General features: G+C 40.7%; 1 protein-coding gene across 7 annotated transcripts in view; it reads right to left on the bottom strand.

Moving 5' to 3' along the window:
• megf11 (multiple EGF-like-domains 11) overlaps positions 1–23,507 on the bottom strand; it is a 130,546-nt gene that overhangs the window by 80,291 nt on the left and 26,748 nt on the right. For all 7 annotated transcript variants that reach the window (XM_054776593.1, XM_054776595.1, XM_054776598.1 and 4 more), the window contains 4 exons: positions 16,438–16,535; positions 10,670–10,781; positions 9,916–10,017; positions 7,858–7,958 (listed from right to left, as the gene is read on the bottom strand). In XM_054776593.1, the coding sequence (XP_054632568.1) occupies positions 7,858–7,958; positions 9,916–10,017; positions 10,670–10,773 (307 nt within the window). In that variant the 5' untranslated portion in view covers positions 10,774–10,781; positions 16,438–16,535. The remainder of the gene's footprint in view (positions 1–7,857; positions 7,959–9,915; positions 10,018–10,669; positions 10,782–16,437; positions 16,536–23,507) is intronic.

The raw sequence follows: 23,507 nt of genomic DNA, 5'->3' as shown, positions 1-23,507 counted from the left end.
TTCTGCTTGATGTGAACAAAATATTTTGTTTACATGAAATATTTGTCAGATAGTCACAATTGCTTTCAATACATCGGGGGAGGGAGAAGTAAATGTTGTGTATGTCCAAGCATTGTCTTTTACACAGGTGTCATTCTGGCTTGTTGCCACCTCTGATAGTACTATTGGTGGTTGTCAGTCACAAGGGAAAATTGCAGATAAATCCAGACAAGTGAAAGGCTCTTAAATCAGTGATTGTCAAAGTGTGAGTGGCAGAATAAGGAATATTGTATTTTTTAACCTGCTTGGCTAACCAGACATAATGTATGTTAAAGGCAGAAATTATCATTTTTTTAGTTGTTATGGTGAGAAAGGAGCCAAGCAGAAAATTCCATAAATCCAGTACATTAACAATGGCATATATCAAATGAATTACAAATTGCAGCGCATTAAGTTCATTATGACATTTTTGCAGAGCTGCTGGAAATGTAAATTTCTCTTGGAGATTAATAATCCATCCATCTATCTATCCATCCATCCATCCATCCATCCATCCATCCATCCATCCATCCCAAACCCCTAAAAAACCCGCAAAGCATGGAGCGATAAGATTAAACCAACTCTATCCATCCATCTCAACACACGTCTGCTATGAAGCCAATGGATGCAGCATCAGCAATTAGCTTCTCGACGTGGCCGCAAACAACACTGTACAACTCGCGCAAGCAAAGGCCTGAGAAATCCGGCAGCTGCGCACCCTCCACCGAGGAGTCCAGCTCCGCGTCCACCTGGCGTCACCTCCACCTTTCTCCACTTGTGGTGCCCCGACAACCACGGCTAGCAGACTCCCCGCCGCAAGTCCACAAAGTCCACAAACTCCCAAACTCTGCAGAGAAACAGGCCCACAAATGCTGCTCAGATTGAAGTTACAGAGATGTCCGCCATCTCCTGGTGCAAAGTATTAACTACACGAGGCACCATAGCAGCAAATTCAACAATGTTGCGACTTTTTTCAACATCAGCTTTCATTATAGGTGAAAAAACCAACACCGATGTCAACCGATGTCACATTTTTATGCCAATATCGGGCCGATAATATAGGCCCACCGATATGATCATCATCCCTAATTATATTATTTTAGTATGTTTGTCAGCCCACAGTTTACGTGTGAATGGCACACAGTGTTGCTAAAGAGCCATAGTTAACATTCATCTCCATTATATGACACCACACTGAAACAATTTCTCAAGAGAAGGAGGCATTCAGCAACATCTCAGTTTATCACATACTTTTATTTACTTTCCAGATTGAGCTGTTATCAGCAGGCAGGAGCATGACAGAGCGAGCCGTAAATCCCCTCTAATTTGATCAGCCAGTGCTTTGTCATGTACCCATTCTTTAATATAGTGCGGCTGGGCACTGTGGTGTTTACGCAGAGTGTGTCTGTTGTCTTGATCATTCTTATTGAACAACACGGCACCCGACCGGTGGGATCCTATTTGTATTCCTGTGAGCACATTCGGGGAGTTTTGAGCGATCCATTGGGTTTTGCCATTTTTCTTTATGAGACAAAAGGAAATCTATCGCAAAAATGGGCACTTAACATGAAAAAGCAAAGATGGCAGACAAGGTCATCAGCCTCTCGACATTTTCTTATCTTGAGGAAAGAAGACTAGCATGATGGGAATCAGCAGTTCACAATCTTGGCCTGTAGTTGAATGATACAACCAAGGGCAACAAAACAAACAGAGCTACTTGATCCTGTGGTGCTGGATCCGGTCTAAATTCAGCATTTTTTGGTTTTCTGTCCTCGTACCATGCCTTAAAAAAATAAGGCAGCAGGACGGCATTTGTATTTTTTCATTCACACAACACACAGAGCTTTGGGGTTATTTTTATATGGTATATCTTGGAGCTCATCCTGCAGGCAGCGAGGTCAGCGGGAGTTGGCAGTATGCCTGAACCATATGACTATAGATTATCACTCAATCAGCCTTCGATTAGAATCCGCTGCCAGCAGGAGGGATGAGGCCGGAAAGAGGAGGAAGAGGGAAGAATCCCAAACAGCCGCAAGCCGCTGCTAATCACAGAAATGCTCCCGAGGCAAAAACGGTAAACCAGAGATTGAAAGATAATGCGGGGCAGATTTCTGAGCATCAGTATTCTGGCAAGGAAAGTGTCTAATTAAAATGAAGCAGAAAAAAAGAAAAGAAGAGGCTCTCCAACATTTCTGCTGACGAAGGCGTGAGATCGACTACCTGTAATCAATGAGGCCGCAATATGCAGAGTGTTCAAAACGAGGAGACGAATTCAATGTCACTACAACGAGCTGATTTGATTTTGTTTCAATCAGCAAATTTTGATCAGTGGCCAGGAAGGAACGCGCAAAGCGTGGAAATGAATTTTTGACAAAAAAAAAGGCGAGGCACACGCGCCTCCTAGATCTGCTGTTCCCCCAAAAAAGGGACAGTATAATAAAAGAGGAGTAGGTCGTTCATTTTAATTGAAATTTATGAATCCCTCTGCTAAACCCATTTCTGAAGAATCTGAAAATTGAGTCTTTCATCTGGATAAAGCCTAATCTTGCTCATTATGCAAGAGGTGTTATCAGAACGATGAACAATGGTGCTAATTGGTAAATGTAGTGCAACGGTAATAAGCGTTCTATTCCCGTGTCCTTCTATATTCAAGAAGAAGCATAAGTCTCATTAACACAATTGTGCTTTTGTTGCCGTACTTTCTTTTTGTTGCTCTTTGTAGCATGTTGAGGCAAAAGTAAAACGACTGTTGCCTGGAGCCTATGGTGAAATCAATGAAATCAATCTATTGGTGCACATCCAACATATCCAGACTTTTTATCGAGGAAGGTGATGATTTTATTTGAAGCAAAAAAAATGGGCAACAAAGCCAGGATGAAAAAGAAATCAAAGGCACAGAAATCCTTTCTGGTGGAAAAAAAATCTCATCAGCTCCTCCAGTAGGAATTACGTTGCTGCCGAAAACATGAGATGGGTGATTATGATGGAGCAGTGGACATAGGCTGGAGTCACAAAAACACAGTCAGCCTAGGAAGATGTTAGAAACGGATGTCATTACCGAGGTACTCTTACTTCCTCATCCACAACTGTAATAAGCAGCCTTATTAGACAGGAAATTAGTTCGGGAAAGTTTCTGTTTAAGGTACTGAAGGACTTGAGACAGATCAAAGTTTACTGAACTGAATTCATAAAGAGCTCCAGTGGTGCACTTCATGATTCAAGATTGTTTTCTGGATGACCTACAGTATATATATACAGTATATATATGTAGTGTCAGTGGTACTTTTTCGCTGTGTGGCTGGTGTCACACTCCGTGTGATGGTTTGGATGGGGTATTTCTGTATTTCCTGTGTTCCTGTGCCAAAACAGGGAGGCGTTTAAACCTCAAAATAATGCTTGATAAGGTTTATACATTTGTTGATATTCATAAAGTTTGTTATATTGTTATTTCTATATTTATAAATGTTGTTACAGTGCTGCTTGTAAGCTGTTGTTTATTACAGTTGTTTGTTGCTTTGCAATTAATGTCACAGTTTGTAAAAATGGGTGCCTTTTATTAAAAAAGGTGTTGTGAGGTTGGCTATATAACATTGAACTAATGTAGACATGTACGCACCTTACTTTATGGTAGGAAACATTTATTATGAACAGTGTAATTACAGTATCTTATCTGCCTATGTCACAGCCAGCATGTGGTGAAGGCTGATGATGTAATGAGAATCAAGCGGTGTCCCATTTCTTAGTGGCTTCTTCTCCTTGGCCTTAGGTTTTAAGGAGTAGGGGTGGGGGTATGATAAGGGTGAAGACAAGGGGGGAGAACTAAGGGGTAGATTTGGGATTCAGCCTTAAGCACAGCGTTGCCACTCGGATGACACAGGTTCATTGCTCTTCGTTGTGTTGTATGTCTTACAAGACTCCGATGGATGTGAGTATCTTCACCTGCTTGTGCAGCGCAGCATTAAAAGATTTTTATATGCACTTCGCCTCGATCTCTAATTCTTGGAGTCATGCAAAGTGCCACGCTGTGACAGTTGGTTCCATTTTCTTAATTAATTTTGTAAATTAGGTTAATTGGAATCCATTCCAGCTCAAGATAAATGTCGCTCATTGGCTGGCATGCTTATCAGTACAGTGGTAACCAAACTTGGTTAGCGTCATTTATCTGTCCTACTCTAACCGAAACCTACTCTTACGAGATCAATTTTTCCAATAAGGAATAACGTAAATCCAATTCATCGGTTCCAGTAAGCCAAAAATGTTAATGTGGGCTATAGAAGGCAGTGACATTCTGCATGATAGGTTAGAGACAGCTTTTGGGAAATAAGTCAGTAGGAGAAGAGAACTAGGAAGTGCTGAACTGTTCATGCGGTGTTTTGAGCATTTGCCTGTTAGACATAGTGCCCTGTGTCTATTTCAAATAAAATGACTGACTAATTTTCAGCCATCCAGACATGGTGCCATTAAGCAGCCATTACATTACATTGACGCAACAACAGCCACCACAGGAAGTATGCTGTCCAGGACAAAAACAAGGAACTCTCCCAATGCTAAAGTGAGTCTATGTTATGTCTCATTTATATCTAATGTCAACTATATTGGGTAATACATGTGCAAAGGTGTCTACAGGGTAGTTAAAACCATATTTAGAAGGTCGTAAACAGGTTTGCTATGCTCTTACTATGAAAATATTCTATTTATAAATAAGGAATTCCGCTTTGCGGAAATGTATTTATCATGGTTGGGTCTGGAACCAATTGACAGCAATAAACGAGGAATTACGGTACATGCATGTTGGGTTAATTTGAGGCTCTATATCGTCCACCTCTCAGCCAAAGTCAGCAGGGCTGGGCCAGCTCAACCAAGCCCCTGAGCAGAATAAGCAGTAGATAATTAATGAATGAATCAAATACTTGACTTTGAAAGAAATATAATGCGAACGCTACAGTGAAGCAAAACAAAACAGGGTATTTTACATATGCCCAATAAAGCGTCCTGAAATAGACAAATTGAGTTCATTTTGGGTCGATCAACGTTATAATGCCCCCTTTTGTCGCTGCATGCAAAACAGCTCGGGGAGTACAAATCTCTTAATCCTGGAAGTGAGAGTGCTAGGATTAAAAGGGCTGAAACAGTTTGCAAAGACAGCAGAAAGCAAAACTGCCCTATCGACCCCTCATCGCTTGGAGAGGGCTGTGTTTTTCCCCCTCAGCTTGACGTGAAATCAAAATAAAGCTTAACTACTCGTGAAATTCTGTGCCCAGAATTGCAGATTCACCTGGTTAACAGCCTGAAAAAGTGTTCAATGAATACATAACTTTATTGCAGCCGGTCAAATGGTTAATGAATACATTATTGATCAAACTGCGACTCTCTCCAAGAGGCCCCCCAGATGATCACACAGGCCGATACTCTTGCTGGCTTGCTTCCCGGAGCTGTACCACCATGAGACTAGTAAAGCCAAAACAAGGACAAGCACAGTATTCCTACAAGGAGACAGCAGTGTAAATGGTCTAAAGTAGGAGTTCAATTACCTTTTGAGGGATAAAAACATAGTTTGGAAAGTAGGGGTGTCATTTCCAATCCGATTCCGATATTGCAACCTTGACTATCGGCCGAGACTGATATCAATCTGACATCAGCACAGATCATATATACTTTTTTTAACTTGCTTAGTAGTGTGGAATGTTAGAAAATGCTTGTTTAGGTCTTACTCAGAGTCAGCAACAGAAACTGGCCAGAAACCCAAAACTGACCCATTTACTTCTTGATGCACCAAGTGTATAGTTTTATTGACGATAGGCATAATGTAGCGAGGCTTGGTGTGCTCAATGAAGCGTTCAGACCTGACATTACTCACCTCTCTTAAAGTGACGTCCCGTGGAAGTTTCTCATGCTTTGCATGCAGAAAGCCGTGGCGTTGCGAAAACCCTTCTTCAAATGCACGATGAGATTGGTTGTATTAAACTTCCCCGGTTCTGTGCCACCACGGAAACTTGTGCATGACAAATCTTGTACTCAGCTGCAATGTCTTTTTCGGACTTTAACAAAACACACAGCCACACGGCTGAAATCATAAACGTAGACGCCGCATCGAGCGCTGAGCCGTACGCCATATTGGATGTGTCTAGGCTGCGCTGTAAATAAAGTAAGTGTAATTACTTTCATAAAGCGCCTTTCTACAAAGAAATTTAAGTTAATTCCTCAAGTCTGCCGAGAAACAAGTTGCCACGCAAACATGTTACGTGACCAGAAAAGCATAGGAGCAATCTATTTATGTTGCAGCTCCTGTAGGGAATTTCTTAAATTGATGTGTGTCATGCTGTCACTTCAGTCATATTGTACTCAGCAGTCAGAACAGAGGCTGAGCACCTTTTCCTTTGCTATCTTATTACCTTGTTGCAGTAAATGAATTTGCAGTTCTATGGAAAAACTGAAGAGTTAATCCTTTAGATTGTTATTGAGGTGAAGTCTCTTGTGATTTGCTGAAGTATCACGTTACGCCACGCATGAAGCCAGTCTCTCGTGTTGGAGGCGTATTTTTCTCAAAAATGATTCCAGGTTCATTTTTTCATACATGCAGACATCCCTGATTTTAGCCCAAATTTTTTCACAAGACTGTAAATGACATTTATGGCACACGAGCATACATGTAATAGAGATGTCCTGAAAATTTTATAATAATAATGAGTATAACCATTAGTATGGGCAGTTGCTAAGTCCTTCCAGTGCCCCTGCAAAGACATTTTGGTTGACGGCGGCCCTGTTTTTCAACCAAACTCGCTCAAATTTTACACTTCTAAATATGTTTTTTACCATTATTACAGCCCTCTAGACATGAAATAACATCCCGTTAGTCATTTTTACACTCCTATTACCCAATATAGACATAGTAATAGAAAATAAGCCATCTTAGCCATATATAAGATAAGATAGACTCACGTTAGCATGACAGTGTACTTCCTGGTGGCTATTGTCTCATCAATGTGACAATACTGACACCTAGAGACCAGTGTAGAATACTATGCACTTCAATTGCTTTATTAACATGCAGGGAACATTCGCACAGGAGCTGCTGTTGGCCACGCTCTATAGTGCTAACCTGCTGCTAGCACTGAGCTAACAGTCAGCTCTACTAGCTGACATCACACACGTCACTTTCCAGGTCACAGATACTGTATTACACTTCATATCACATCTTTAAATGTCTTGTATTTGGTTTACAAAAAAATAATAGCACAGGTAAGACCGTAGGTGTGCATGTTTTGACAAATGTTCCCCCATTTGTGTGCAGCGGCGTAGGAGTAGAAGAGGAAGCTTACAGTGTATAATTGTGAAAAAAATGAGGACACCTCAGGGGTGTAGATACGCAGGGTTTATGGATGAGGGAAGTTTTCATTGAAAAAAGCTCTATTTTTATGTCTAATTTGTGAACAAAAATAGAATTAATCAATGTCAATAAATGATTGTTTCCAGCATCCTGCTTCAGACTCATTTCCACGGCTTCTGCCTTTTTAAGCTGATTGGTTTTAATGACCCCCTCCTCAGTCTGCCACCAGTACCTACTTGGCTCGTTAAGTTCTCTCATTGTTAAACAGCTTAAATTAAATTAATTTGGCTGGAAGAGTATACAGAGAGCGGCCACTGGTGTAAAATGGTGAGCCTTTCTGTTAAAACAGGCCCAGTCATCTAAAGCCGCGTAAAGCCACACGGATGGTGGCTTGCTAACGAAGGAGGTGCTGATTAAGTGTGAATGGTTATTCATTGTAAACCTTGCTTTATCTGCAAATTACCCTACGTTTTAATCCTTTTCTTCAAAAAGACATACAAAAGCATACTCACGAACACATAGATCTCCACTCTCAAAGTAACCAGGGCAACACTGTGAGCGGCGCCTATACATGGTCCTAACTCCCCGCCGGTAGGCCGTCTTATAGCTGATCCTGAGGAAACACACACAGCGAGAGGGATACGTGATATCTGGTGTCACAACTGCCAAAGGCCAGGAAAACAAACAGAGGGATGTTTTGCTTTGCTTTGATTGTAAGTACCAAAGAGTCATAACAAGTAAAAGCTTGCAAAGCAAGAAGTTCCCCTGAATCCATCGCTTCCTCGTCATGTCCATAAAGCATCTGGTAGAGATCTAACAAAAACATCAAGCTACTGAGATGATCTTTGACCTCAGCTACCTCAATCATTTTGGCTTGGTTGGCATTTATAATCATTAGTGAAGAAATTAATCTAAAAAGTTTGAAGTTTTATTATCTGACCTTGGAACCAAAAGAGACCCGTCATAGACTCGTCATAGTAAAATACTACTTTATAGACAAATTCTTGGCCAAGGGTCTTTTTCACTCATGTTCTTTGCAATCCATACACCTCATTTGTGATCTTTATAATTCATTTAAATGTCTAATTAAGACAAAAAGATATTCATACCCTTACCTAATTTTGAGTTAAAATGAATGTTAATGGTGCATATGGTGTTGATGGTGCAAAGATTGTAAGATGTTCCATTAAGCCATTAAGAAGACAATTCAAATTGTGAATGCAGTATTCTATATTGGTCACTAGGTGTCAGTAATTGTTCGGTGAGACATGATTGCAGGAACAACAATCTTTTATTGTAGGTTTAAATTAAAAACCACAATCACAGTAATAATAATAATAATAATAATAATAATAACACGGGCTACCGTTGCGGCCATAACCCACGACAAAAGTCAACTCTGATCCCCCGACATCACTTCCTGTCCATCCGCCACCCATCCTGCTTCCCCTGCACTAGAACACATTTACTGCAACTCACACGAGCGCAAGTTTTATTTGTGTCTTAAATGGCTTATTTTCTCTTATGATATATATACTGTACATTATAAAAGGGACAGTGTACATTAATCAGCATTTCTTTGCAGAAAGTAAATGTACCCGAGTTAGCCGAAAGGCTAATTTTCATCGGCAGTCCCTTATATATTCTATGATTGGGTAGTACGAATGTAAAGGTCACTATAGGGGTGTTATTTGAAGTCAAGAGGGCTCTAATAATGTTAAAAAACATATTAAGTAGATGGTAAACAGGTTTTCTATGCCATAACTACAAAATTTAAACATAATGTGTCAAAAGGAGTGTGGAAGCTGGACAAAGAAGGCCAAAACTACCAGACAGAATGAGAGGAGAACTTTTTTTTCTCTAAGCTATGGCATTTCGGCTCGGCTCTGTTGGCTCAGTAGCCAGTCTATATACGGTGTGAAAGGTCATGTAATCTAACTTCATGTCTCATAACATTCCTGATGCCTAGTGACCAGAATACTACATATAACTTGTCTATCAATATCTTTTGACGAATAATAGGCCATAGGCAACCATGAAACAGCGCTCACTTGTTATTTCTTTTTTTTTTAAACGGCATAGTGAGGGAGTGATATTGTAACCGTGATATAGCAAGGGATGACTGTACAATGAATCCATTTTGAATTGTTTAATTTATTTTTTTAATAAAAACTGAAAAAAAAAAATAGTAAGACCGGTGTGGCAAGACTGAGTCACAGAAAAAGAGTGCTGATATAGCATTCAGGATTTAGTCAATGCACAGAAATGTAATCCACACATTCGTTGTTTGTTCTTAAACCAGATTAGACGTTAAAAGATGAGTTCAATGAGACAGATTGTGACTCGAGTGAACACCACTGCTTCTGCTTGCTGTAAACCAGAAGTAACCTGCTACAAACAAAAATATAGCAATCCACAATTCTTTTTGTGAATAGTTCCTTGGTGGAGGTCTGCAATCTATTGAGTGATTTTCAAATTTTACATGGTCAACAACCATTTTAATGGTGGCCTAATCTTTTTGCACATTGCAGCTAAAGGCACTTGTACACTACAAATGCGAAGACCCTTACCTGTGCCTTGTGCACTTGAACCAGTTAAGGATATCTGTGCACCTGGTGTAGTAGACCTGGTCAAACGGGTGAGCGTAAGACTCCTGGACGGTGACGGCATAGCTGAGAGACACAAATGTAAAGATGTAAATGCAGTCAAAGTTAATGTGACTTGTATCGTTGCAGGGAAAATACACCGTAGTAGAGGTCCCATGAGTGCATAGCTGCAATGAAAGCAATATAATAAGGGCCTGAAAGGACCTTTTTGGTGATTTATATTATTGATGTATGCAGCACAGGAAGCAGGCGGATATTGGAGGACCTCAGACCCATGAGCATAGCCCACTTAGGGAATTCATATCAACGCCAACAAGGTGGAACCGCAATCCTAAGTACCCTCACCTTGGTCAGGCAATAATCCAGGTAATATATCTTCACAGTTTTCTTTCCTCCCCCTTGCGAGGACAGAAATTATTCCATCTTATTTTTCATAAGTGACACAGCCCAGCACAGCTAATAATTATTCCGGCTCTCCGGCTGTTGTGATTGATAGGGATGAGCGTACACTGATCAATTTGCCTGCTTATTTCATTTGAAGCTGCAACTCCTCCCATCCCTCACAGTGCTGCGGCGCAAGCTGCGCCAGATCGATTCGACCATAATGACCGAGAATGGATCTGGGACTTTGGTGAAGAGCGCTTGTTCCACTAAAGATGCTGCTGCCTGAACAAGCGAATGTTGAACCATCTTTATTCATTCATGTATACATGCTGACCTTTCCCAGTGGCTGCAGACGTTGGGGTCATCGGGGTTGAGAGTCCACACACGAGCAGTCAAGCCCAAAACAAGGAGTAGGGCTGGCACAGCAACAAGTGACATGACTCAATCTGGAAACATAGCATACATTTACACATGAATGGATCTGTGTATAGTGTCACATCATAACATTATCAGAAAGCTAAAAGCTGAGAGGCCTTCTCCCGTCGTTCTTATTCTTATTTTGTATATATACTGTATCATGTCAATGCAAGGCTCTGCCATACACCCAATTTTTATATTACCAAATGGTTAATATAGGCATAAATTAAGTCTTAATGGCATGCATTACAACAAAAGCTAATATGTATATGCTAGTCAGAGATTCTCTATATAAGAGGAGCATCCTGCTGTCTTTAAGGACCTACTGCAGAAGCATGTAAAATGTCCTCTGTATGACAGGAGTGCTCTGCTATTTTTAAATGAAGAATACATCATTAAGAAAATACAGGTTGATATAGACAGGAAGTTGCACACAAACACATCAATAATCTGATGACGAAACCCATACAAGTGAAAACATAACCTCCTTGGTGGAGGTAAAAAAATGACTTCACTACAATTCTACAACATGAGACCCCTTTTCTGTTGCCATTAAAACATACAGTACATTTTCTGGCAAGATCATCACTTAAAACAATCCAGTATTGTTGCACTTTGTCTCCTTCAGGGAGACCTTCAAAAAGCAAGCGTGACAGTGACAGAGATGGTGATTTGTTGAGACCTGCAGCTTATTTCATTAGACGTACATGCAAGGGGAGATAACGTACGATGGGAGGGCGTGACAGTGATGGATTCACCCCGGGCGCAGGTCTTATTCAAGCAAATGGCGGCTGAGGATAAAGAATGAGTGTGCACAACATAGCATAGGTTAATACCTGCATGCTATTAGAGGTAACAGCACTAAACTGTCAGCAGAGCGAGCAGGACATCAACCTTGGCGAATAAGAGTTGTGTCTTAGAAGCAACAAGCATTTAGCATAGAAAAGAGATAAAGGCAAGAACTGTGTTGTCTCTGTTTGGCGCCATCCCTAAAGCATAACTTCAGTTTGCATGCGTGTCAGAGCTTCATATGATATGAGCTCAATATTTCCAAGCGAGTGTATCCAATAACAGCAGCATTCACATGTTCCGCTAATCTTCTGCATTGATTGCCGTGTGTAGTTCACTCACAAGTGAAGGAAAATCAATCAGATCTGCACTTCCTCTAAGTAGGACTCCATCCAAACAGGCAGAGGTTAAAGTCATGTTCATTTCCTTAACAGGACGATTAATCAAGGTGCACGCGTCTTACAGGCGAGAGCTATTCTGGGCCCTCCTCTGAAATAAACTACCGGTTGTTAAATACTACAGGAAAGCTGCTTCATTGACTAGAATGATTTTATTGGTTTTGTGATGAAGCCATCACCTTCTGTCATCACAACTAACAGCTACGGACAAGTGGAGCACCACGTCACCTGTCCTCTCACATTTGGCCAAACTCACACGGCGTTACAAAAAGTGTCAATGTTCTGAATATGTGTGCTTCACTGGCTTTTATCAGCTAGCACCTCGCACAAGTTGGATGTGGAGTGTGTGACTCCATTTATTGGTTTGCTGTGTGCAATTTCCTGGTAACAGTTCATGATTTATCTACATGGATGCGTACTCATTAATTCAAGCATGTTGCAGTTACATTTAAGTGACAATACACAACTTTATGATGCCATAAAAATATCACAATTCACTGTATTTGAACAATGGGAATAAGTGCCAGTTCGTTTGGATGTGTGTAGGTCATAGTTTTGTTTTGCTGGGGTTTATTGTTTAAAGTTGGTGCAGGTTGATTTTTCTTCTTCCTGTTTTGGGAAAACTCTGGCTCCCTGACTGGCTGCAGCAGGGGATCAGCCCTCCATAAAGAGGCAGAGGGAAACGCCAGGAGAGGGGAAAAGCACTCCTATCACTCTCTCATCCCAACAGGCCCCAATTCGTTCTGGACTACTGGACTGTTGGACTCTTTTTGTTAAACAAAAACCCTGCTGTTTTCCTTTTGGGTTTTTTTTGTTTTTTTGCAAGTAAATGTATGTACAGCTCAAAGACAGGGTGTTGGTGTTTCCCATAGCTTTAGTGTAACAATTGTAATTAATTAGTGCTTCAGTACCTTACCACAGTACCTTACCGCTTGTAGCTCCACGGTGACTGGTGCTTTGTCAAACGACGGCGTCGGCCGAGGGTCAAACAGGACGTGCGTACGTTAATCGCGCATCAAAAAAATTGTGCAGTTAAAGGAAACTTCCCTTAACTTGTTAATAATGCGTTAACTTTGACAGCCCTAGTATATGCTGTATATACATACAGTGGCGTGAAAAAGGGGTTCCCCCCTTCCTGATGTCTTGTTTTTTTGCACGTTTGTCACACTTAAATGTTTCAGATCCATCCAAGTCATTGCCCCCTAAACCATTTGCACCACTTGCTCCGTTCCACAGTCTCTCAAGCTGGCAGCAATCACCCCTACACTCAAAAAACCTGGTCTTGATTCTGACAACCTCGCAAATTTTCGCCCCATATCCAACCTCCCCTTCCTGTCTAAAATTGTTGAACGTGTCATAGCCGCTCAACTCCAAATTCATCTTAACTCCAACAGCCTGTTTGAACCGCTCCAGTCCGGCTTCTGTCCCAAACATAGCACTGAAACAGCTCTTCTTAAAATCACTCATGATCTTTTTTTCTCCTCCGACTCCGGCCATCTCAGCATCCTCATCCCACTGGACCTCACCGCAGCCTTTGACACAATCAGCCATTCTATCCTCCTGTCTTGCCTCATGACCAGCCTGAATATCACTGACTCGGCCCTGTCCTGGCTTCAATCATATCTCACAAATGGACAACAGCTTGTGCATATCAACTGCTGCTCCTCTTCCATAGCCCCTTTATCACAGGGTGTTCCCCAAGGTTCGGTGCTTGGTCCTCTCCTCTTCATCCTCTACATCCTCCCACTTGGTAACATCATCCGTCGTCATGGCATCAGTTTTCACATTTATGCTGACAACATACAACTATACATCTCTACCACCTCCATCAGCGCCAGTATCCACGCCACCCTGACCAACTGCCTAACTGAAATTAAAACCTGGATGAAACACAACTTTCTCACACTTAGCAGTGACAAAACAGACATAATCATCATTGGTCCTAAGAACATCACAAAATCCACTCAAGACTTCAGCCTCAATGTGGATAACGCCACCCTCACTCCATCCCCAATCATCCGCAACCTTGGCATCCTCCTCGACTCTACCCTCTCATTTGAATCACATGTGAAACAAATAGCCTGGACTGCATGTTTCCATCTTATGATCATAGCCCGACTTCGTCCATCTCTCACATTCTCTGCCGCTGAAATCCTCATCCACGCCTTTGTCACATCCAGAATTGACTACTGCAAAAACATTCTCTATGGTACACCATCCAAAATCCTCAGTAGCTCCAGTACATCCAGAACTCCGCTGCCCGCCTCCTCACCTCCACCCGCTCCCGTGAACACATCAACCCCTGTCCTTCAAAACCTCCACTGGCTCCCCGTCCCTCAACGCATCCATTTCAAAGGTCTCCTGATCACTTTCAAAGCTCTCCACAATCTGGCCCCTTCATACCTCACAGACCTGCTCCATTGGCACAATCCCTCACGTTCCCTTCGCTCCTCAGACTCCAACCTCCTAACCCTTCCCAGTAGGACCAAGCTCCGAACCTGGGGGAGACAGAGCCTTCTCCATCCCACCTTCCCACCATCAAAAAACAACTTAAAACACACCCATGTAAAACTGTACTTAATGTGTAATTTTTTATGCTTTGCTGTCTTGCTTTGCTTAGTTTTGTTTCAAGTTCTGTTTGTTGTATTTTAATGTGCCTTTCTGTTCTGTTTGTTATTTAACTTTATACTGTTTTTATCTTCCATTGTAAAGCATCTTTGAGTACCTTGAAAAGTGCTGTACAAATAAAATGTTTCATCATTATTATTTAAAGCTAATAACTGGTTGGGCCACCCTTAGCACCAACAACTGCAATCAAGCGTTTGCGATAACTTGTGAGTCTCTTACAGCGCTGTGGAGGAATTTTGGCCCACTCATCTTTGCAGAATTGTTGTAATCCAGCCACATTGGACGGTTTTCAATCATGAGCTGCCTTTTTAAGGTCATGCCACAGCATCTCAATAGGATTTAGGTCAGGACTTTGACTAGGCCACTCCAAAGTCTACATTTAGTTTTTCTTCAGCCATTCAGAGGTCGACTTGCTGGTGTGTTTTGGATCATTGTCCTGCTGCAGAACACAAGTTGGTTTCAGCTTGAGGTCACAAACAGATGGCTAGACATTCTCCTTTAAAATTTCTTGATAGACAGCAGAATTCATGGTTCTATTTATCACAGCAAGTCTTCCAGGTCCTGAAGCAGCAAAAGCAGCCCCAGACCATCAAACTACCGCCACCGTATTTTACTGTTGGTATGATGTTTTTCAGATGTTTTTCTGAAATGCGGTGTTACTTTTATGCCAGATCTAATGGGACACACACCTTCCAAAAAGTTAAACTTTTGTCTTGTCAGACCACAGAGTCTTTTCCCAAAGGTCTTGGGGATCATCAAGATGTTTTCTGGCAAAATTAAGACGAGCCTGAATGTTCTTTTTGTTCAGGCCGTTTTTGCCCGGTGTCTTTCTTATGGTGGAGTCATGAACACTGACCTTAACTGAGGCAAGTGAGGCTTGCAGTTCTTTGGATATTGTTGTGGGGTCTTTTGTGACCTCTGTCATTGCTGCGCTCTTGGGCCCGGCCACTTCTGGGAAGGCTCACCACTGTTCCATGTTTTAGAAATGGCTTTATAACCATTTCCAGACTGGTAGAGCTCAGTTAATCTCAGTTATGTTTTAACAGGGGGGAAATCACTTTTTCACACCGGCCATGTAGGTTTGGATTTTTTTCTCCCTTAATAATAAAAAGTTGCATTTAAGTTGCATTTAACATTTTGCATTTTGTGTTCAGTTGTGTTGTCATTGACTAATATTTAAATTTGTTTGATGATCTGAAAAATTTAAGTGTGACAAACATGCAAAAAAAATAACAATCAGCAAACACTTTTTCACACCACTGTATCTTGAATTAAGGACTAAAATCTCACTCATTGCCTAAAATAAGCACAATAATCTGCCGACAGAACAAAAAATGTGACTTTCCCAAGTTCTCGTAAAATGGCGCCTGCTTTTTTTTTTTTGTTCTGCTGACAGTATACTTCCGATTTTAGTCCTTAAGCTGCTTAAAGTACGCATATTGGTCTAAAAAAACATGTTACAATTGCTTTGACAAATAAATCATGTTTATATTTATATACACAGCATATATATACACTATATATATATGCACATATGTTATATCCATTATTATTTGTATGCTGTTAAACCTCCTTCCTGTCTTATTCAAATTTTAAAATGAAAAAATACTGCCTTATCTCATCAGTTCAGGTTGTTATTTATGAAGGATGCTATTATAGTTTGTTTCCTTGCATCCCCCCAAAATTGTTCACTTTTGGCCAATAAGATTCATGTTGATTTGGCGCGTAACAAATATTTCAGCCTAGGTTGAGGTTCGCTCTGACTGAGTGTGTTTGTTAAGAGTGCTTGCTACAAGCAAAGTGAGATGAGCCCTTGAAGACAGAGAGAGAAACCCATCTAATAGCAGGAGACACGTGACCTAAAGCTCACCTAATAGTAGAGCTTGTGTGCTTGTGTGGATGCTGGCTGCCGCGCCTTTTTGTGTTCAGACGTTCACACTCTGGGAGAAGTGATGACAGGTCACAGATCTGTTGGCAAGAAGAAAACTAATGAGATTATGATGACACACACAAGACACAAACAGACGCATGCGCACTCACAAAGTCATAAATTTCTTATGGGAGCGAGAATCTCCACAGGGTTATAATTCACATAAGCTGCTCTTGAAAGGCCAATTTACTTGGTGCAGCCTCCACATCCAATCATACAGTTTTCATTTCATTTTACAATGTGCCTCCTACCTGGTTTCCACTGAGCCACGCGCTTTGCTGAAGAAATAAAAGGCTGCATTAACTCAAGAGGGGCCGCCACAATGAACTCTGCTTGCACTTCAAACGCGGGGCGCCGCTTGTCCACAGTGTGACCAAATGATCTGCTCTCATTAACAAAGCCCACACTCGGCTCATGGCAGAAGATGACGCAGGCGTGAACACACAGTATTCATGTGTTTGTCATCACACTTAAACACATTGCTCTTAATGATTCCTCCACCAGGTCAAAGGGCACTTTTGAGATTCTTCAAAACACGATATGCCTTTTTTTGTCTCTCGGCCAGATGAATAATTCAGTGTTTTTCTTTTACTTGGTAGAGACTCACCATTGCCCTCGATAATAAGCTTGTTTAGCATATCTTTGTCACTTCTTTTCTGAACTGAAGACCTGCCTATCATGGAAATTATACACTGTTATAACACTGTGTATACTTTTCCAGTCAATTAAAGATTTGATTGCTGAGGAAAAAAATTAAAATAATTGGTTTTTATCTCATGGAAAATGGCCATATCATCCAATAAAAAGCATGTATTTCCAAATGTTCCACACAAAAACGTTTTTTACATCAAATATAGCGGAACCTTGGTTAGCGTCATGAATTTGTTAGAGTAGGTCAGACTCTAACCAAAGCGTTAACCAAATCAATTTTTCCCATAAGAAGAATGTAAATCCAATTAATCACTTCAGCCAAAAATTTTAACACAAAACACGTTTTTATAGTTTTACAATTATAGTTTTACATGCAAAAAACAATTAAAAATGTATAATGAAAATACATATAAATAATGAATGGTTAATGGTTAATGGTTATGGAGTTCGCTGACGAAGCTCTTCGGATGAGGAGCGAAACGTCCGACACCTTCTTCACCGAAGTACAGATGACGTCTCAAGAAACCTTTTCCTCGATGGACAACTCCTGTACGACTGAGAGCCTACACAAATGAATGGTTAAATGAACACTTTTACCTTCATTGAAGACATGATTCTTGACTGTTCCCAAAGACACGATGTGGCAGCGAGACACCACATGGACACCATCTTCCTGTTTTGCCACGAGTTATTTCTTGAATTCAATAGCGTTTCTCACCTCAAAAACCCAAAACAAAGCCAAAGAAGGTTGCAGGCACCAGCATTCTGATAAAGAAGATAAGAAACACTATTGAATTCAAGAAATAACTCGTGGCCAAACAGGAAGATGGTGTCCATGTGGTGTCTCGCTGCCACATCGTGTCTTTGGGAACGGTCACGTCTTAAATGTGAATTTATCCCTTTCATTCATCATTTATATGCAGTTAGTATTGTTTTGTGCGTGTAAAACTATAATTGTAACACTATAAAAACGGGTTATGTGTTTACATTTTTGAGAGTCAACCGCTGATGATATCACACAGACGTCATAGACATTTTCATAGCTACTTAATAGGATGCTAACAAGGAAGTGTGTATGTTTTCTGATTAAAAAAAAATACATTAAGAACACCGTTGCCCTCACGCAGTGTATTAATAACATGACAAGACACGCACCATATTGTACGCTAACCAGAGAACGTACGCAAACCGAGGCAAAATTGTGGCGTAAATTTTCACCGTTAACCGGAAAACACGCTAACTGGGGTGGAAGCTAACCGAGGTTCCACTGTAAATACAAAAAGATATAAAATGTGTTAGTTAGCCAGCTAGCTAACTAGGTACAGTAGTAGGTTAACCAGTTATAAAATAGTTAGAGAGATGATTGTTTTCTACTCCTGAACCGCTGCGCACAAAAGGGTGAAAATTTGGAAAAACAAGCAACCCTGCAGTGTTGCCTGTGCTATTGTTTTTCGGAAAAATTCACCATATGGTGGCAATGTTATGACACCCCTAAGTTTGACCCCGAAATTTCTCACACATCTCAATGCGCTCTATAAAAAAAACAAAAACCCTGTAACTTTAGGGTGTTCAGCTGAATCACCACAAAGACACACACACACACACATTTAAGAGACTGACGAGCAAATGTGTATAATATTTGAGAAACAAACATGACTGCCATCAAGCAAAACATCTTTGCAACAGCAAATGATGATAAAAGGATATAGTATAGTTCTGTGAAAACATAAGAACACCTCATACATTTCCAGCATAGATACATAGATATATATCCCACCATATTTCCTGATCCTGTGAGCACCATGAATGCGTCTTCTTCTGTAATGTCATCAGAAACACAGATTAAGATCTAAAATTGAACCACATGCTCAGGTTGTCGCTATTGTGCCAGCACCGTGAGATGCCAAATTTTTTTTGGGCTCGATCTTTGTACGGCTGCACATGTAAGTGGAACAGCTTGGTGAGGAGAAATGTAAATGTCAAGCACAAGAATTCAGCTTCCGAGCAGATGCCTATCTTTTCCTATAGCTTGAGTTTTACCATTCAAACGTGAAGAAAATTCAAAGAAGTCCACTTTGGTCTTGGTGAAGAGCCCTTCGTGGTACGGAGACAGGGACTGAGATTGAAGGTCAGAGCACCTCTTAAGTACTGTATATGAGATGGTTGGGTGATTTGTAAAATATTTCTGCTCATTCTTTGTAAAATTGCAATATGTTGCATTTAAGTTTTTTCTTCTTTGACAACTGTTCATATCCTTACTTTTTAAATAAGATGTCTATGTGGAAAACACATTATTCTCAGTTTTTTCTGCCCTCCTTTATTAGAAGTAACAATTTTGAAAAAATGAATGAGTTAATCCATCATTTGGTTTTTCCCATAATTGCTCAAGGAAATTTAGGGCCCAACATGGTTCTTGGACTGTGTAAGTACCACCTCAAAAAAATATTGCATTGCAAGTACCACCTTTTTTGCTACCATCTCAATTTAGCTTCAAACATGTGGCTTGTACTCGTAGGTGACCGGGTTGTTGCATCGGAGGTGAGTTAAAGTCTGAATTTAATTTCAGCGAATCCGTGTTTAATACATTTGTAGTTGTATAATTATTTTCATACATACTTCATGTATATCATTCATTCATTCATTTTATATACCGCTTTCCTCATTAGGTCAAGGGTAAGCTGGAGCCCATCCCAGTTGACTTCAAGGCAAGAGGTGGGGTAAACCACAAACTGGTCGCCAGTCCATTACGGGACACATATGTATAACACTCCAGATCTAAATTTTAAGACCACAAGTGTATATTTAGAGTATATCTGATATATCAAATAAACAACCATTGACCCTCACATTCACACCCGATGGGCAATTTAGAGTCTCCTATTAACCTAACACACGTCTTTGGAATGTGGGAGGAATCCACACAGAATTCCACACAGATGCCCCAACAGACAATCGAACCCTCATTCTCTCCAATGTGAAGCTGACATGCTAACCACTAGTCCACCATACAAATTCTGCATATACCATATTATGATACTGTGTACAATTTGATGGAGCCCGTGTACCGACTAGGCATGGGCCCATGCGATAACGATACAATAACCTCGGGTAAAAATATCACGGTTTCACAGTGAGACATTTTTGTTTGTTGTTCAGTGCGGAGTAACCTTTTATACCACTTATCCTCTACTCCTGTCTCATTCTGAATTACGTGGAATTATTTGGTGACCGTCCACGTGCGTAATGTCGATGAACAGCGGCAACAACAGTGTGGCTCAATGCTAGCAAAGCAGCTAACGCCTGTGTCCGACTTTTGGCAACACAGCACACGCCTGTGGTATCAACACATCGAAGCCCAGTTCCGACTGCGAGGAATAACACAGGATGTGACGAAGTATTTCCATGTAGTGGACACGCTGGACATCCACTTTCGCTCATATTGCAGGAACGGTATGACGCGCAACGTTAGTGGTTTTCAAACTGTGACTTTTTCATACTGTGGTATACCTTCACACCGTTAACCGGCCCATGCCTAGTACCAACCGTAGTACTTGAACCACAGTTTGATAATCCAGGGGTCACCAACACGGTGCCTGCGGGCACCAGCTTGCCCCCCACGACCACATAAGGAGCCCACCAGCAGTTTTCAGTTAATAATGTGAGAACAGAAAGAAATGCATTCTGAAATACAAAATGTGAGTTATGGATACTAACATTTTGTTCATGTTCTGCTAAAACAAGCATATTCAGTTTGTTGGGGTTAAAATAAGATATGAAAATAAACGTTATAAAAATGAGTAGCCCTCTGCCATTTTCATTTTGTAAAAGTAGCTCTCACAAGAAACAACTTTGGAGACCACTGATCGAATCTAATGGTCTTTAACAGGGGTGTCAAGGTGCGGTCCAGGGGCCATTTGTGGCACATTCTAAAAATGTATTTAACAAGAAAACTAAATAAAACAAACAATAAAAGCTATCAAAATGGAAAAAATCAGCAATAATTCAAAAGTCAAAATATTAGGAGAAGAAAGTTGTAATCTAACAAGAAGAAATACTAATTTTACATGAATACGTTGTATTATAATGAGGAAAAATTGGAAAATAAAAAATCCTAATACATAATTTTACAAGAGTAAAATCAAATTATTAAGATAAAAATGTTGTATTTTAATTAGAAAAAAGTTACGATTTTATGAGGATAAATTCATAATATTATGAGGAAAAATAATTCAGTCATTTTAGTAGCATAGAGTTGAAATATTCAAGATAAATTGTGTTAGCATATCTTATCAAAGTGGCTCTTGCATCATTTCATTTTTCCGTATGTGTCCCTCGGTGGAAAAAGCTTGGACACCCCTAGACTTTAATATTGGTGAACCACAATTTACACTTGACTCCTGTATAGGAGGCCCTGTGATGAAAATTAAAAGGAGATAGTTTCTTATTGATACTATAAGGTGACTTCATGTGGTCCCTCACCTGCTTTGTCTACTATTGACTGGTGTGATCCATTGTTTTATTTTAAATCCCTTTCTTTTCCTCCCTAAAAACATTGATGAAGACATTTTGTTTCTGTGTAGACTTTAAACATTCACTTTCCACCAAACAAAATCTCCTCTAGCCTTTAATATCCTTACAAGGAATTTGTCCCGCATTTCCATCCACTCATATCTCACACGGTGAAACCTTTCAAATGCTTGTGCTGCTGCATCTGATTAAAATGCGTCAAAAGCAACACTTTTTTTTGACGACTAACAGCGGAAACCACAAGAGGCTGGATCTGGGGCGATGTCTTTTGCGAGATGGAGTACAGATCGGACACCCACCTGCAGAGACATTGACACTCCTGTGGCGGCGCCCCTTATGTCCCTGGTAGTGCCTCTCAGCAGAGACATCTGCATGATTAAAACTGGGAGTCTTCACTGTGTGACTTATTAAAGTGCAATGCAATTAAGCACCCTGTCCCCTGGCTGACCAGCTCCTGCACTCTGCCATGAATGCTGCTCAGCACGCTCCGATAAGAAGCTCACCTCCTATCTTTAGATCCCAGATAATATCCAAGAATCATCCTGGGTGCTGGTCGTTTATTTAAAAGCCGCTTCTAAAATGCGCTTGTATATAAGAGAGTCAAGGGAAACGTCGGGTGGCATTGCAATCTTGCACAGCGCAACAGAGAGAATGCCTGATCAGTTTGGAGCTTCTGTGCCCATCACGTCTTTGTTCAATCGTCTAAATGTGAGCTGAGCGCTCGCATACATTTTTTATGAGAATCCATCCTGCTGCTCAATCTGTTCGGTAATCACTACTGAAGGATTTCGGGGTAGCCAAATTTGGACTGATCTAAAGGTTACAGGTGTAACCAGGCAGCACAGAGTGGCAATGAGATAAGGTCCACTGCTGGCCAGCACAGTGTTGTGCAGCTGTGAGGAAGGGTGGAAGGATGTCATTAACAGTCAGGGCTCATTAGCGAGGTCACGGTGCTTCCCCTCGCATCAGCAGCATTTCTATGTGTGTCTGATGTGTTAGAGGCAATGAAATGCTGCCATGTCACAACTAAGGCAACGTAACTACAAAGTCAACTCTTAATTTGCTGATACCAGCTACAAAATACGTTGAAATATTTGTTTTATAATTTATTACCGACTATAGACGTGCGACATATGACGAGTGTTGAAGCTACAGAATCGAAAAAATTTGGACAAGACATGTTATCATGGGCCTAGATTTGCTAAGCGCCCCTGCAAAGATGTTTTGGTTGATGCCATGTTTTTCAACTAATCTTGCTCAAATTTTACAGACGTGCTTGTTAGTCCCCTGAAGGTGTGTAGCAAATTTGGCGGTGATTCGGATAAACATATATGCAATATTGATATCGGTCCGATATCAGTAAAAAAAAAAAAAAAAAAGCATCGAATGGATCTAAAATCTCAAATACAGTCCTTCCTCGCTCGATTGCGTTTTTTCTCAATTTAGAATTTATCATTTTTAATTTATAGGTGATTGCTGTTTCATAGTTGACATAGAGACATTACTTGCGTTAAGTCAGCCATGGATGACATAGTCGGACATGACGTACTGTAGTGAAACAAAGTTCTCCTACTTAGTTGGCTCAGTAGATTGTTATGCTAAAACGGATCCGGAGCCTGCGCAAAAGCGGTGTGCGATGTGGTGTGAACAAAGCTAACGGTGAGTTATTATGTCTTATTATTACTTGAGAGGCTAGCGAAAGCTAAATGGCTAATTTGGCGAGACAACGAAGAGCGACAACGAAAGAGAGCGAGACAGCAAGTGTGTGACGAAGAAATGAACATCAATTGGGATGCTTGTCAAGGCAACTTGAGGGGTTTTAGTTCCGAGGA

The sequence above is a fragment of the Dunckerocampus dactyliophorus genome, chromosome 5, assembly GCF_027744805.1.
Source record: "Dunckerocampus dactyliophorus isolate RoL2022-P2 chromosome 5, RoL_Ddac_1.1, whole genome shotgun sequence".
Classification (NCBI taxonomy): Eukaryota; Metazoa; Chordata; class Actinopteri; order Syngnathiformes; family Syngnathidae; genus Dunckerocampus; species Dunckerocampus dactyliophorus.
Note: the sequence above shows the minus strand (reverse complement) of the source record. Positions and strands in the feature narration are given on the sequence as shown.